This window comes from Serinus canaria, chromosome 4 (assembly GCF_022539315.1).
Source record: "Serinus canaria isolate serCan28SL12 chromosome 4, serCan2020, whole genome shotgun sequence".
In the NCBI taxonomy this organism is placed as follows: Eukaryota; Metazoa; Chordata; class Aves; order Passeriformes; family Fringillidae; genus Serinus; species Serinus canaria.
In genome coordinates this window covers 11,318,861-11,333,676 of record NC_066317.1, presented here as the reverse complement: position 1 = coordinate 11,333,676, position 14,816 = coordinate 11,318,861, and the positions used below count along the sequence as shown (strand labels likewise).

Here is a 14,816-nt window from a genome sequence, read left to right as displayed (position 1 = left end):
GAAAAGCTAGTTGTGTTGTCACAAGATTAGATCCATTGGCTATTGGGAGCCAAAAAAAGCTATAAAATGTGTATCTGGGACTTTAAAGGATTCAGATGAAAGCAGGATAGGAGGACATACCTGCTCACAATGTCAAATTTCTTGTGGAACTGATGGAGGAGAGTTGTGCCACAGCACAGCAGAAGCTCCAAGAGAGGCTGTGAGATTTTACTTGTGGTAAAAGGACATTTTCTTCATCTTGCAAGCTTCAGCTTGGAACAGTGAAGGGGCATTGGAGAGAGTCTTTGCCCAGTTGTCTCCATGTGTCTCTGACTAGTGGATTGAATCCTAGGAGTTGTAAGAGTGAGAAATGGAGACTGACTGGGATATTGAAGAAGAGAACATAATGAAGGGCAGTGGAGTAGGTATGGAGGGAAAAATAAGGATATGTTCATGCAACTTCTAGAGATTCTGTGGAGCTGCGGATTACCTCTGGGGACTGTGGGCCGTGAAAAAGGAGGGCTGTACGGAAGAAGTCAAAGTAGATAATCCTGTCAGGGCTTCGAGTCGAGTGCTTGAGAAGGAGCCTAACTCAGAAGATTTCCAAGTGGACCATGGAAGGACAGAGAAGGGTTTGTTAGGTGAACTTTGACTCTGCATGTGGCTGATGGCTTTTTGTGCCCTTCTACTGGGAACTGGTCACCATTAGCAAGACAGGGTGGTCTTTGGGTCACTGTTTTGTTTCCTTGAAATAGGGCAATAGGAGCTCTGTGACTCGATGTTTAAACTGACCATGGGAGCAGTCTGAAGTTGACCACTATGTTGTTTACATGCCTTGTGCATGTAAAACTCTGCTTCCTTTTTTCCACATGATGGTGTACAGTGCAAAATTGGGAATGTCCCCAAGAAAAAACACAGGCACAGTGAAATGAAACCAGATGTGAGAGACAGCATGCAGGCACTGCCTTCTCTTGATCTCTTCTGTCATTCAGGAAGAGGGATTCCTTAAACACTGTATTGCTTCACTGTGTATGGTCCCTTAGTGAGAGTTAGGGAGGTAAGAGCTGTAACATCCAGGTAGGGCTGGTGAGGAGGGTGGGAGGGAGCAAAGGAAGAAAACAGAGATTTCATACAAGGTCGGTCATCTAAATCATATTAGGTGAATTTAGTAAATACGGAAAATGATAAAAAAGGGGCCTGTTCGTAGGAATACCTCTAAGACAGCAAACATTCCCTTTTGCCATTTGTAGTATGCAAACCACTTAAACTTGGAGACTTTTGTTTCAATAGTGGTGGCTTGGAAAGACAGGTCAGGATCACTCCCTTTTTTAGAGATGCAATCAGTGAGGCATATGCAAAGGTTTCTGTTGCAGACCTAGGCAGAGAAAGGAGATCTCAGAATCCTGCCTTATTTAAGGCAGACTGACAGTCCAGCCAGAGACAGGAACTGCTTCCATTCAGCAAAAGCAGTCCACTGCTTTGCAAAGTCCACCCTGGGAACTTTCAGTGAATGCTGCAGTGTATTTGTTCTGGGATCTTAGATACCAACGTGGTATTGAAATATTTGTGTGGTTTGCATTGCTTCCAGTATAGTTGTGGTATTTAATGAATGGGTATAAGCAGTGTGGCATATGTGGAAGGTGACAGGTACGAGAAGAAATAGTGTTCTACTGCAGTAGTCATCCTGGGGCACCATGCTATATTAATCTCAAATACACTCTTAGTGAGGCTCTGTAGGGGACTTAAATGGAGCTTATAATAGTAACTTACGTAAGTTTATTCCAGCATTGCAAAATCACTGAAGATAAAAATTTTAATTAAATACTTTATCTTTGATTGAAAATGTAACTTCCAAAGAAAGATTAACATAGCATCATGAGTAACCATGGGATGATTTAATCACTACTAATTTGAACATGAAATTCATCAGCATATAGAATTCAGACAACTTTGTGAATTAAAAGCCTCTGATGTCTGTATTAGAAATATACTGCGGATATAATTTATGTATCAAAGCTTTCATTTTACTTTTGTTACAGCCTATGGTGGTTATCTGTGATGGTGCTTTATATTTTAGAGTCAGTGACTCACTGGTATTCTTAACCCTTTTCCTCTGCTGAGCTAGCAGCTGAGCTGAGAATTACTTTTTTGCTGGTGTGTGTGAAAAGAGACAGACAACCTTTAAGCTTTTTGAACTCTCTTACTTTGCATGTTAGCATAGGAGGAAAAATAGTGATCCTTTAAAAAAGTCAAGGCTGTCATTGTGGATTTTGACCATGGGCTTTGTATATTTTATTAATTTGAATTATTCCAGTAATTTCTTCTTTGTCCTGTTCAACATTTGTTATGCTTATTTTCCTTCTCATGAAGGAAAATACAGCAAGCCAAAGAGCATCAGTCTTCCTGTCACCTTTAACTGTTTAGTAAAATAAACCAATAAAATCTTCTTTAAAAAAAAGAAGGTTAATAACAAGTGAATAAGATGCAAAATCAAAGTGGAAATGTATTTTTTATTTTATTATGTTTTTATTTTAAAAACTTTTCCATTAGACTGCAGTCTTTTGAAAGACAAGAATCAGGTCCAATAACTGCCTAAAGTTTTTTGGTGAATTAACAGAAACCAAAGTTTCTGTGTAAAAGATTGTGATTAAAATTACAATAAAATACTTTAAAAAAATCAGAGTAATGTCACTTAGACATTTTTAGCAGGAAATTTGTTTTCATTTTAAAAACAACTGACCTATATAAGTATTTAGAGGGAAAAGAGGCAACTAATAGTGTTAAATTGAAAAACTTAGGAAGACTAAATTTTGTTATGAAAAAATGGAAAGAAGAAAAAGTTTTCTGAGAATGAAGGAACTAACATCAATATACAACAGTTTCTGGTTTTAAGCTGATGGATTAGAGTAGAAAAGACTTTCCAGTGCCGCTAGGAATGTGTCAGCTGTTTGTGCAGTTCCCTTTTTCGATGTCAGTCTGTCAGAGTAGGGGCATTGAGTTATTTATTTGAGCAGCACAAGTCCTGTGGGACCAGAACTTTCTATGCTGACTTTCGTGGAAGAAAGTCTCATTGAGACCCCGCTTAAGCACAGAGTTGTTGGTGAACAGACGATATCCTCAGGTCTTGCCTTCTGTAGAGTCTCTGATACTGAAATGAGGAGGAGCAGTGAGAGATAGAGATACAGTGATATATACGTTTCCTTTCAGTTTAGTACTGTGGGTATTTTTGAGGAATATTTAAGGAATTAGAGATGGGACCTCCGAGTTGCTTTTGATGGCATGATTTATTTTTCTTATTTTGTACATAGGCAGGAAGAGTGAGTTCGGCTCAGATCTTCACTGCATGGCTCAGATGGTCCCAAGACCTCTAGTTACAAGACCTTTTAAGGATTTATAAACCAATATAACACTGCTAACAAGGATAATTATGCTTTTGTCTCAATCCTTAAATATTTTGTCTTATGGACTCATGCTTGAGTGTAAGCTTTCTTAGCCAATCATGTTATGATGCACAAACTTACACTACTACACTTAAAAACTCTAAACTTTCCTCCATTTAGCTTAATGTGTCTCTGCTTTAAACTATAAATCCATATTCTTGCTTCTAGCACTTAAGTTTGGAAGCCTTTTCCAAGGTCTCAGATCAAATCCTGTGTTTAATTCTAAGCTTTGGCTTACAGGCCCAAAGTTTTGAGAATTGCCTACATTTTGGATTCCAACAAGTACTATTAAGTTCAAAGTTTGTTCTGAAAAGAAAACCAGTGTGTTTAGTTTTTTGAAGGTTTTCCCCTGGGTTTATGTACTGGAAACACTGAGGATGTCCATCTTTAAGAGGAGGATTATTGTTCTGCTATTGCAGATTCACAAGTAGCAACTTTTCTTAACGTGTTATGTTCTTAAAACTTACCTGGCATCCTGTTCAAAAATGATATCACAGCAATAAAACTAGGACTACAAACTAGCACTGTTATTGAGGTCAGCAGTATATGCTTGCAAAAGGTAAGGTTTTTTCCAAAACTAGTCATGGTAACTCCTTTCAGCAGTAACAGTATAGCGCAGGGTGCTTGTGTTCTACAATAACTTCTTAGCAGGAAAGTATGAAGTGCTTTTTTCTACCTATGAAATAATACAGCATTTAGGTGTATTCTTTATATTGTTATTAATTAATATAGCTCTTATTTATTTAAATGTTAATATTTTAATAAAACATGGAGTAGAATTTTTTTATTTAATTATTTGTATAGCTCTTCTGATATATCTGCTCTTCCTTTGAGGCCTTCATTACATTTGTGGGTCCATTAATTTCATTTTGGGAAATATGCATATCAATTTGTTCCCCCTAATGATATTTGGAATTAAATGTCTGAGCTTGTTAGGAAGTACTGTATGCAGCTGATTTAAAATATTAGTCAGCAACTATTTGAAGGAAAAAAAAGCAGAGAGATTATGATCTTTATTACATAAATAAACCTGTGTGCCCCTTTATTGCAACAGACTTTTTTACCAGTATGCATTTTTCATGTTGTGTTTCCTCTGGCAAGATGACTTTTGGTACATAAACCTTCCAGTGCCTAATGGGGGATATACAGGAGAGCTGGAGAGGGTCTTTTTACAGGGCCATGGAGTGATAGGACAAGGGGGGATGGGTTTAAACTAAAAATGAACAGGTTTAGGTGTTAGGGAGAAATTCTTCACTGTGAGGATGGTGAGGGACAGGCACAGTTTACCCAGGGTAGTTGTGGATGTCCCAGCCCTGGCAGGGTTCAAGGCCAGGTTGGATGGGGCTTAGAGCAACCTGGTCTAGCAGAAGGTATTCCTGTCCAAGGGCAGAGGGGTTGAACTAGATTATCTTTAAGGTCCCTTCCAACACAAACCATGCTGTGATTATGTGCATTGAAACAGAATGGAAAATGGGTAACTTACCTACTGATACCAGGTATATTGGTATCAGTATACCTACTGATATCTTCATTCTTACTGCAGAATGAACCTTTTTACATTTGCAGTGATGAGTATTTTCCAGGCATTGTCATATGCTTTTCAGAATTTAACTTAGCTGTCAGAGTGCTCTAAGGAACTAAATAGAGCAGACTGTAGTGTTCTGAAGTGATAGCTTAGAATGAATTTCCACATCTCAAAACTAGCATCAGTTAGATTAGAATTATGCCCACTCCTACTGCATTTCACTCTCAATTTCTGGTTCCATGCATATTAATGATAATTTAGTATGCTTTTTGAGCTTGGCAATCTGATTTTTACAGAGGTAAATAAAAATAACATGATTTCATGTATTGAAAAACATAGATTTCCTCCCAAAGCAGATGTTTTTTATCAAGCTAAGGGTAGGATATTTCAAGGCAAGATTACTGTTCCTATTTCCATTTAAAGATAAAGGGAGTACACCTAGATATATTTGTATTTTGGCTGTTAACTGCTTACTTGTTTCTCTGGCAGCTTTTCTTTCACCTAAGGTATTTTGGATATCCAAACTGCTTTCATTAAAATTGTTTGTGCTTTTAAAGGTTGAATGCTATAAGCAGATGTTAACTTTGTGGTTTGTTTTGTGTGTGTGTGCGTTTTGGTGGCTTTTTTTTATTGTTCAGTTTTTAAAGTTTTGTTTGGTTGGTTTTTCTTTTATGTTTAATTTTTTAAATTAAAGTGAATTAGTTAATTTTATCTTGATTCTGGTTTATTATTTCCTCTTCCTCTTCCTCTTCCTTCCCTTCCCTTTCCCTTTCCCTTTCCCTTTCCCTTTCCCTTTTCTTTTTTTCCACTAGTAGCTCCAAAATGCTATGAAATATGACAGACTTCTGACTCATTGATGTCAATGACAGGAGGAAATAGAACACTCTGCTGGTGTAGACCTTATCAGAGCAACAGAAAAGTTAATAGCTCTTCTAAATACTGGTCTTTCTGAAGGTTACTTCATGAAAGTATGGCTCACATGAAGTACCAGATCACAGGAGAGCTTACAGCTAAATCTTCTGTCTCTTCAGTCATCTTGGACAAACAGCAGAGCTCATTTTGGTTACTCAAGAAAGATCTTGTCTGAAAACAGGATCTAATGAACATCTGAAGCTCTCTAAGATTTTGAATATTCTTCTCTCAAGAACTGAATATGTGTTTTTTCTGACTGAGTCAGGGTTAAAGGCAAGCATTTGAATCCTTCTTACCTTTTTATCTACCCCAAAAGCAGATGTTTCTACTTTATGTCTTTCCTCATGAAATCTATGGTCCAGCTGGTACATGAAATGTTACCCAGCATTTTTCCAGCCTCTGCAGTCACACAGTTGGATTTCCTTAGATCCAGCCCAGACAAAAAAAGCTTGTCTTACCTCCACAGGGATTTGTGTACAGTTTTTAGAGCCTTCCAGACTTGAGGTTTCATCTTTTATCCTCTCCATAACCATAAAAGCAGAGGTTATTGTAACTGGCAGATGCTCAGTTTATGAAGTGCAAACAGGCTTAGAATAACATGTGTGCAAGTGCCCAAGGTTAGATACTCAAGGTAGTAAAAGAAATTTAAGTTCACATTGTATGGAAAAGAACTTTTCTATGTTGTTTGGATTTTCAAACCAAGTATGAAAACCTTTCAGTGTTCTGTTTTGTCCAGTGATATGATATATGGCTGATTTAGCTGATTTAGAATGATTTTCAGGCCCAATGAAATACTTTAATCCTTGTTAATACAATAGCACAGCTGTTTTATAGAGTTTTATGTTTCTAAATTAGTTAGTAACTTGTTTTAAAAAAAACATTGATTTTCTTTCTTTCCCAGTTTGCTCTTCTTGGTGCGTGTTGCACTAAATGTCTCATTGAATTTGTGACTCTGCAAAGCTATCTATTCTACAGAATTTTAAATGCCTAAGAGGCGTTTTTTCTTCCTGTTCTAATCTTAATCAAATGATCAGCCCTTGCTACTTACTTGGATTCCTTGGGAGCTTCAGCTTCCCCGCCCTTCTTCTTCCTTTGTTCTCAGAAAATTTGATCATTAAACAATTAGACTCCAGGCAGAACAGCAAATGACACATGGATAATAATGAGGTCAGAAGCTCCCACATACAACCTGTTGAGTCTTCACAGAGGAGTTATGTCATGCTAAATTATCTGCATGTGTTCCTGATTGTATTCCGGCAAGGATGAATGAGAGGCTGAGCATAATGGAGATCTTTAATAGAAGAGATGATGGACACAATTCTGGTGAATCCCACTCTCTGACAGAACCCTGTCTGCTGCCCTTGCTAAATCTAATTCATTGTCAAATTAGCAGCTCAGAGGGCTGCCTCGTAGGCTGCAGAATCTGTGCTGGAAAAGGATTTCCCATTTTGGTTTTATTCTGCCACCTAATTTAGCTATCTGTTCACTGATCTTGGAACTACTCTGTGGATATGTTTAGTACTGCACCAATTCTGAAGGAGCTGGGATTTGACTCCAGAGGTGGATGGGGCTGCATGGTTCTGTGACCATGAACATAAGTGTGCGTGCACTGGTTTTGATTGTCTTTGACATCAATATTTCCATCATCCCCCTTTCCAATCACAGTCTCTAAGAGCTGCTTTCATGCTTTCTGAGTGCAGAGTTTCAGAGTGCAGAACCGGATCTTTGCCTCGAAGCTGCATCAAAGCCAGACTGTGAATCTTGGGCTGTGGCACTGGGAGAGGTGAACTCGGAAGGTTTACGGAATAAAATTCAGCAGATCCGGAGGCTGATGATGGAAATCAAGGAGGAGAGATCATCTGATGAAGCACGACAGTTTTTCCCTTCATCCCAGTTAGACAGTCTAGGAGAGCCCCAGTTTACGAGTAAGTGCATGTACTCATTTTATGGAATGGTACAATAAAAGTGGCCCAGTCTCTGTGGCAGTTCAGATAGTGTCACAAGCAGAGTACAAAATGCTGTTCAGCTTCTTGCTTGTCAAAGTGCAGTTTAGAGGAAATAAACTGATGAAAGTTGTCTTTAAATTTTTTTCCCTGATATATTTTTGTTTATGCACATAACCTTCAGGGGAACAAACGTGTGATTTCTGTGTTTCTGAGTTTTTTTTCTCTAACCTATTTTCTTCGTAAGAACTAAAGCATTTTTTTCCTCTTTTATGTCCTATATGGACTACTGTTTAAAATATAGTCTGATAATATTGATAAATGTATAAATCTTTAGTGATACTTAAACTAGTATCACAGGTTTGTTCTATGCGATGTAAAAGCAGACTGATGTTGAGTTGTTTTTGGTGCACTGGAGTCAGAAGACTGTATTTCAGTTGCCCGGTCCCTTAATCAATGCTGTAGCCAGCATTTTCATTAAGGTGTTTCAGGCCAATATGCTACTGGCAGAGTTCAACTCAGAAATTTATTATAGCTCCATTAAAAAACAAAACAAACAAACAAAAAACCTGAATTTTTTTTTTTCTTTTTGACCTTTCTAAGCTCTGCAGCTGTATTTTTCCTCACACAGATGTGAATGAATAGCTACACTAATGAGAACAGTGTGAATCTAGACTTAGCAGCATCATGTTTTTATGAAGCAGACACAGCTATAAGTTTGGGGTGATTTTTTTGTTTGTGGGTTTTTAATTTTTTTTTTTTTTTACAAAAATCTTACTCCAGTTCATATACTAACTCAGTCCATCCCATCTGAAAAATTTCTTCAATACTGACCAATAATTAATAATGCTTACTGAAGACAGTACAAAAAATGTCAAGAAGAGAGACTTTAACTTCTGCAAATTCATTGAAACTGTAGTTGTGAGCCAATTACTTCATGTATCAGGTGAACAACTAGGTGTTATTCACCTGTCCCTTCTTGCTTCTTACTTTTCTCTTGTTATATCTCTGTGATTTACTCCTTTATTTTAGCACAAGAAAATAATTGCCCTTTGCAAGAGAACATAATTCCACAGTGGATTAAACTGTTCCTCTTCATGCTATGTAAGAAGAGGAATTATTGTATTTATTCTCCAACAAAAAAAAGTTTGGCTTATTGCTATGCAGTTTGTAGATCAATAATGTGTTTATATTTTACTATATTAACCTGATCTACCTACTTTCACTAAACATAGGGCTTGTTTTTAATGTGGTAACATACCTACTTAAAAATTACTTATGAGACGTAATATTTTCCCAACATACATATAGTCAGTTGTTGTGACTGAAAATCTTACAAGTAACACAGCCATGAAAACCTGGGCTTTTTTTCCTACTTTCCCAGCAACAGAAGGCTTCTATTAAGAAGGAATTCTTCTTCAAAAGTAGCCTTTTTTCAGGCAAGTATTTCATCCAAGTTTGCTTTGACCATGAGTTTCTAATATAAAATGTTACTTCAGTGGCAATGGCAGTTATAGGCATGTATAAGTTTTACTATGTATTAAAAAGCAAGATGTGGAAATCAAATTATCTCTAATATTTTTTTCTTGACCTTTTAAGGTATTCAGAGAATCACAAATGAGCCAAAGCTGGAGTTCAGTCTTGGTAAGATACAATTTTGAATTTTTGAAATTATAATGGCCTGTGTGTGAGGAGTTTTTATATATATAGTGTTATACAGTGTAGCATGTGATTTTTTTAAAAAAAATGGAGGTCTAGGTGGGAGAAGTGCCTGTGCATGCCTTTTGTAATGCTGATTTTAGTTTCTTAATTGGTTGGAATAGCTAAAGGTTTATTGAATTCTCTAGTACTATGCTGTTCTACCAGGGTGAAAATGTGCCCAACACCTTTGTAAATGTAGTTTTTGAAATACTATTTGTTTGGAAAAAGACATTTAATTTGAAGTTTTTGAAACAATATTCAGATAACAGGACTGTTGCTTTAAAACAAACTTAAATCTAAATGTGATGGGTTTTTTAGTGAGGAGGCAATGTAAATGTTTACCTGATTTTGCCATTTTATACTTAGTAATACTTAGTATTCTTTGTTATTGGAATTTGAGAATTATATATTGTTATAGTATGTAGCAGAATTGTTTAGGGAGGGGTTCTATCAGCTCAAGCTTTTCCTTCCATTTAGAGGTACAGAATAATTCAGATTGCTCAGTAAATCAAGCAATCTAATTGAGTAATGGTATATTTGTAATACAAGGCCAAGGAGCACAATATGTCAGCTCAAACGGTGCAAAACAAGCTTGGCTACTTTTCACTGTTCTTTCAGTGCAAAAGCTTTGAAGCCTTTGAAATAGTAAGTAAAATAATTTTTGTCTGTAGAAGCACTAAACACAATAATTCTGTGTGGGAAATAAGAATGATAACTAGGTTTAGTTGATTAGTGGCTGGACTCTCTTCAGGGTCTTTGCCAACTGAAATGATCCTGTGTATGGTAAAAGAACACAGTCACAAATAGTGACTTTTCAAATATTTGATTCTATGTGCTGTCTGGATTCTTAAGTAAAACTTGTCAAGTTTGTTACACTGTTTACATCCCTATGACCTGCGAATATTTATTTGATGTTGTGTAGCTGTACACTGAGAAACTTTTAGTCAGTGTTATTCAGTGTCTGTTAAAATTCACTCTGGTATAAAAACTTTCATAACATCTGTTGCAAAAAAGTTTAAGTGTAAGATGGAGAGGGAAATGCAGACAACTGTGAGCAGAATACTGTATAAATATCAATTAGACTGCACTATTTGGAGAATTTAAATAGTCTACAAACAAGGGTCCTTCAGAAACTCCAAACACAGCAAACAGGATGGCATGAGTGATGTGGCTTCTGTGGTTCTGTTTTTGCTCCTTGCATTTTGGGAGCTGCTTTCCTGGCCTTGTCCTTGGAACTGGGTTACACTTGGCTTGTGTGCTGCTGCAACTGCACTGATTAAAAAGCTGACACCTTAAAACTGTGCCCTTTGGGACAGACACAGTTCTATTTGATACAGCCATTTTTAGAATACCTTACATTTTATCTGTGTATTTTTTATTGGTATGTCTTCTAAAGGTTAGATAGTTATGGCATTACAAAAATTTTGTTGAGTAGGTTATGGGGTTTTTTTTCTGTATAGACTATTTCTGCAGAAATTGTTAAATGCTGGCATGGAACAAAGGCCTCATTCTCTGTTGGCAGGAAATCACCATGGTATAATAACCATTAAGAGCAGATTTAACTTTTCTGTGCATTTCTGTTTACATTTTATAGGTGATGTAACTGTAGTATTTGGGCAGAGCCAGTAATTGCAGCATTCCATCAATAACAAACTCTCACAATGACTCTGGTGTAGTGTTGGAGAGGGAGGAAGGTGCTACAGGCACTGACTGCAAATTAGATGAGCAGTGCTTCAGGAAGAGTTGCTTTCAGTGATAAATGTGCCCCAGCAGGCAGAAGTGTAAAAACAAAGTAAAGCCATTTTCAGACTTGTTTGGGCTTGTGCTGGATGCATCTCAGTTCACTCAGAGTGTCAGTATTTGTGTTTTGCGTTGGGCTGTTTCTAGTAGGCAATTATGTTCTGTGGTGTTTTCTGCAGCATTATTAATTGAGTCATTGCAGCCCTGTGAGGGATTTTATACACTGGATCCTGCTGCTGCTCAGGTAACAATTAGGAGTAGCAGCATAAACCTCTTGATTTTGGCTGATGCTCCTGTCCAGAGTTGTAAGTCAGAGATATTTGGCAACACAGGCAATTGTATAAAGGTGATTCTTAGTATCTTGAACCTTAAATAGTACTAAATATTTAAGCATAACACATTTGCATTAGGGGAATACAACTTTAGTGACTAAACAGTCAATGAAATTCTTAGCAGTTATCATTTTTACTGGAATATCAACATTCCCATACCAACACTTCCTAGCTCCAGAACCCCAGTCACCAGCATTGTGCTGTTGGTTTGTAGAAATGTACAGCAGGCACCTCCTGCTGATGAGTGACATAGTGTTACCTCGTTCACAGGGGTCCCAGGATGAGGGAAGAGACAAGAAAGTTGACTCCATGTATCAGAAGGCTTGATTTATTATTATATGATAGATAATATATAAAAACTATACTAAAAGAATAGAGAGAAGGATTTCACTACAAGTCTAAGCTAAGAATAGAATAGGAATGTGCAAACAAAGGTCTTCTCCCAGACCGAGACCGGCTGGACAGCTGATCTGTGATTGGCTCTTAATTGCAAACAGCCTGACGGGGCCAATCACAGACCTCCCCTGTTGCATTCCACAGCAGTAGATAAGAATTGTTTACAGTTTGTTCCTGAGGCCTCTCAGTTCTCAGGAGGGGAGAAATCCTAAGGAAAGGATTTTTCATAAAACATGTCGGTGACAACATAGGAACAATTTAGCTGGGAAGGATGCACCTGATATGTGGCCCAACCAGTTAAAATTCCCCTCACAACGGCAGCTGGTGGAGATGCCCCTATGCTGTTCACCTGATTACTGGCAGGGCTGGAAGGGACTCTGCAGCCTGGCCTGTGCATCTGGAGAACACCACTGCTGCTAGCAGGCCAAGGATAGTGCTTGGCTGACACCATCCTTTGAGGGATTTTATCTAATTAAAGACTTGGCTTTCACTTCAGGTAATCAAGGACTTCCAAGAGCTCTCTCTGAGATGAACCAAAGCATGGTAAGCAAGGATGGGAGAGGAATTTGCTGCAAGCAAATGCCACAGTTATGATCTGTGCATGGCTTGGGTAACCAAATCTTAGGGCTCTGTAGAGTCATTTCAGCTTGATTAGGCATTAGGCTGGTATTTGGCATTTAGAATTTGGAAGGCAAATCTAACAGTTAGATTTATACAGCTGGTCTCTAGCCCTGAAAGAATGGCTTATGCCTGTAATTTTGTTCATATTTGTTATATGATCAATATTATTATATTAGTTAAGTAGCATACTTACACATATATATGCAAATAGACATTTGCTTCTATCATTCGATATACAAATGTGTTTAAATATATTTTAAAAATTGTAGCATCTCATCATTGTAGTTTAAGTCTCTTGTCACTTGTCGGTCAATAAATAACATTCAGAAGTGAAACTCCAGTAAAAAAAACAAAATGTAGCTTTTAAATAATATTTGAGTGCTGCCAAATATATGAGTTTTATTTAGGGACATTATAACTAAATACTGCTGTTCAGTGTTTGAAGTTCTGATAAATAAATTTTGAAATAATGATATTAAAATTCTTCATAGAGTTTTGTATTTTGTTGTGGTAGTTACCTTGCAACATCCTATGTCCATAATACTCTGGAAAGCATTCCCTTCATAAAATGTCTAAATATTGCCTTCTCTTATTTTATTTTCAAGTGCAATGAAGCATTTTTTTTCCCAGAGGTTACAGCAAAGAATAAAACTCACCTGAATTACAGCTTTCCACTGCAATTCATTCAGCATTTTCAAGAGTGTGCCTGCCTTGTAACATAGCTTTGGAGTCAGAGCATTCTTTAGATGAAGATTTTTGTGTTTTATATTCCTGGGGACTGTTTGGAAATGTAGGTGATTTCTGAACCTTGTAGCTGCTGCTAAGTTTAACTTTGCAAACTCTCTCTTGCTGTTTGGCATTTTGAGTGCCTGTGTTCTGCGTGCAGTTCCATGAAGCATTAGGAGGTAGGATATGACAGCCTGTGCAGGGCGATGGGTAGAGAGGAGGAGCAGAGCAAAAGGAATGAAACCGGATACTGGGCCTGAATAACAAATCAGTGAAACTGATAAAAATCTTTCTCATGACTTTGAAGTGTGCAGTATTAGATCTTATATATATATGTTTATTTTGAAGCTGCTCTTCTTGGTTGCTTCTCCAAAATATCCCAGCCCTTGAGTCCCAGATCTAACTAAATGTGTTGTGGATTCCTGATTTCAAAGTAGCTGTGCTGCATCAATGTGAAGTATGTGAGCCCAGCTGATATATAAGGTTATAGTTATGGAAGATAAATTATATTGTGCATTTTGATGAACACTATTGTGAAGTTTTCAAGAACTTGTGCTTTTAAGGGTATTTGATAGTAAACTGGCAAATCACCACAAGAAAACTGCAACAATCAGAAAAATGAGGGAAGAGGGTGGAATGCACAGTTGGTGGTCAAAGTGCTCAAACACAAACGTGGTAATGAATGTAATGTTAATAGGGAGAAATTAATCAGAGAAAAAAGGAAATAAGTTTGTTAGTTACTCTCTCAATGACCAACTCAATTTTAGTGTTTTTGCATTTGTCTAATTGCTTAGAGTTGTGAAGAGAGGGCAAGAGATATGATGGATGTAGTATGGTAGTAGTAACCAAAATAGCTGTATAGAAAAAATGTCTCTGCACATATTGTAGCATATTCAGGTGGTAATTTTTATGACAGCACCTGTCTAACATTTCCAAAAGTGCTCTTTTTTTTTTTTTTTTTTTTTTCCCAAATATATTAGGTCAGTGAATTTTTGTTCTATTGTTGAATAACCTCTAGGTACTTTTCAAAGTGTAGAGTAATGTAAATCTTGTGATTATGTTTTTACAAAATCTCATTAAATAGTGCACAAATCACAGTAAACTTGAGCAAGTACTTGAAAGAATTTAAACAAATAACCTAGAAATTTTTAATTTTTTCTTTTCACCAAATAGTGGGTTGATACAAAACGGTCTACCTGTAAATGCCAAAGTTTTTATTCTCCACGATCTTATTTTTTCCCAAGTGATACTGTGATGCCATTCCTTTGGAAAAGGTCTTGAAGCAGATTTAACTCTGCATACTGAAAATAAATGGTACATTGATGCTGATCAAAGAGCATGACTAAATGATTTTTCCAATTCTGAAACATAATCTGGAGTTTTTTCAGCAGCAGCTGTTCCTGGAAGAATGATAAGCAGATGTTTTATCCTTACCACAAACTTAAATCCAGTCTTGATCCTAGTAGAATTTGCCTATTTGGTTATCCTTCTGCTTCATCAA

General features: G+C 37.0%; 1 protein-coding gene across 1 annotated transcript in view; it reads left to right on the top strand.

Moving 5' to 3' along the window:
- Positions 1-14,816, top strand: part of INPP4B (inositol polyphosphate-4-phosphatase type II B) — a 284,613-nt gene that overhangs the window by 82,460 nt on the left and 187,337 nt on the right. The window contains 2 exon segments of the mRNA XM_018922414.3: positions 7,557-7,781; positions 9,399-9,443. Of these exon segments, the coding sequence (XP_018777959.2) occupies positions 7,688-7,781; positions 9,399-9,443 (139 nt within the window). The 5' untranslated portion in view covers positions 7,557-7,687.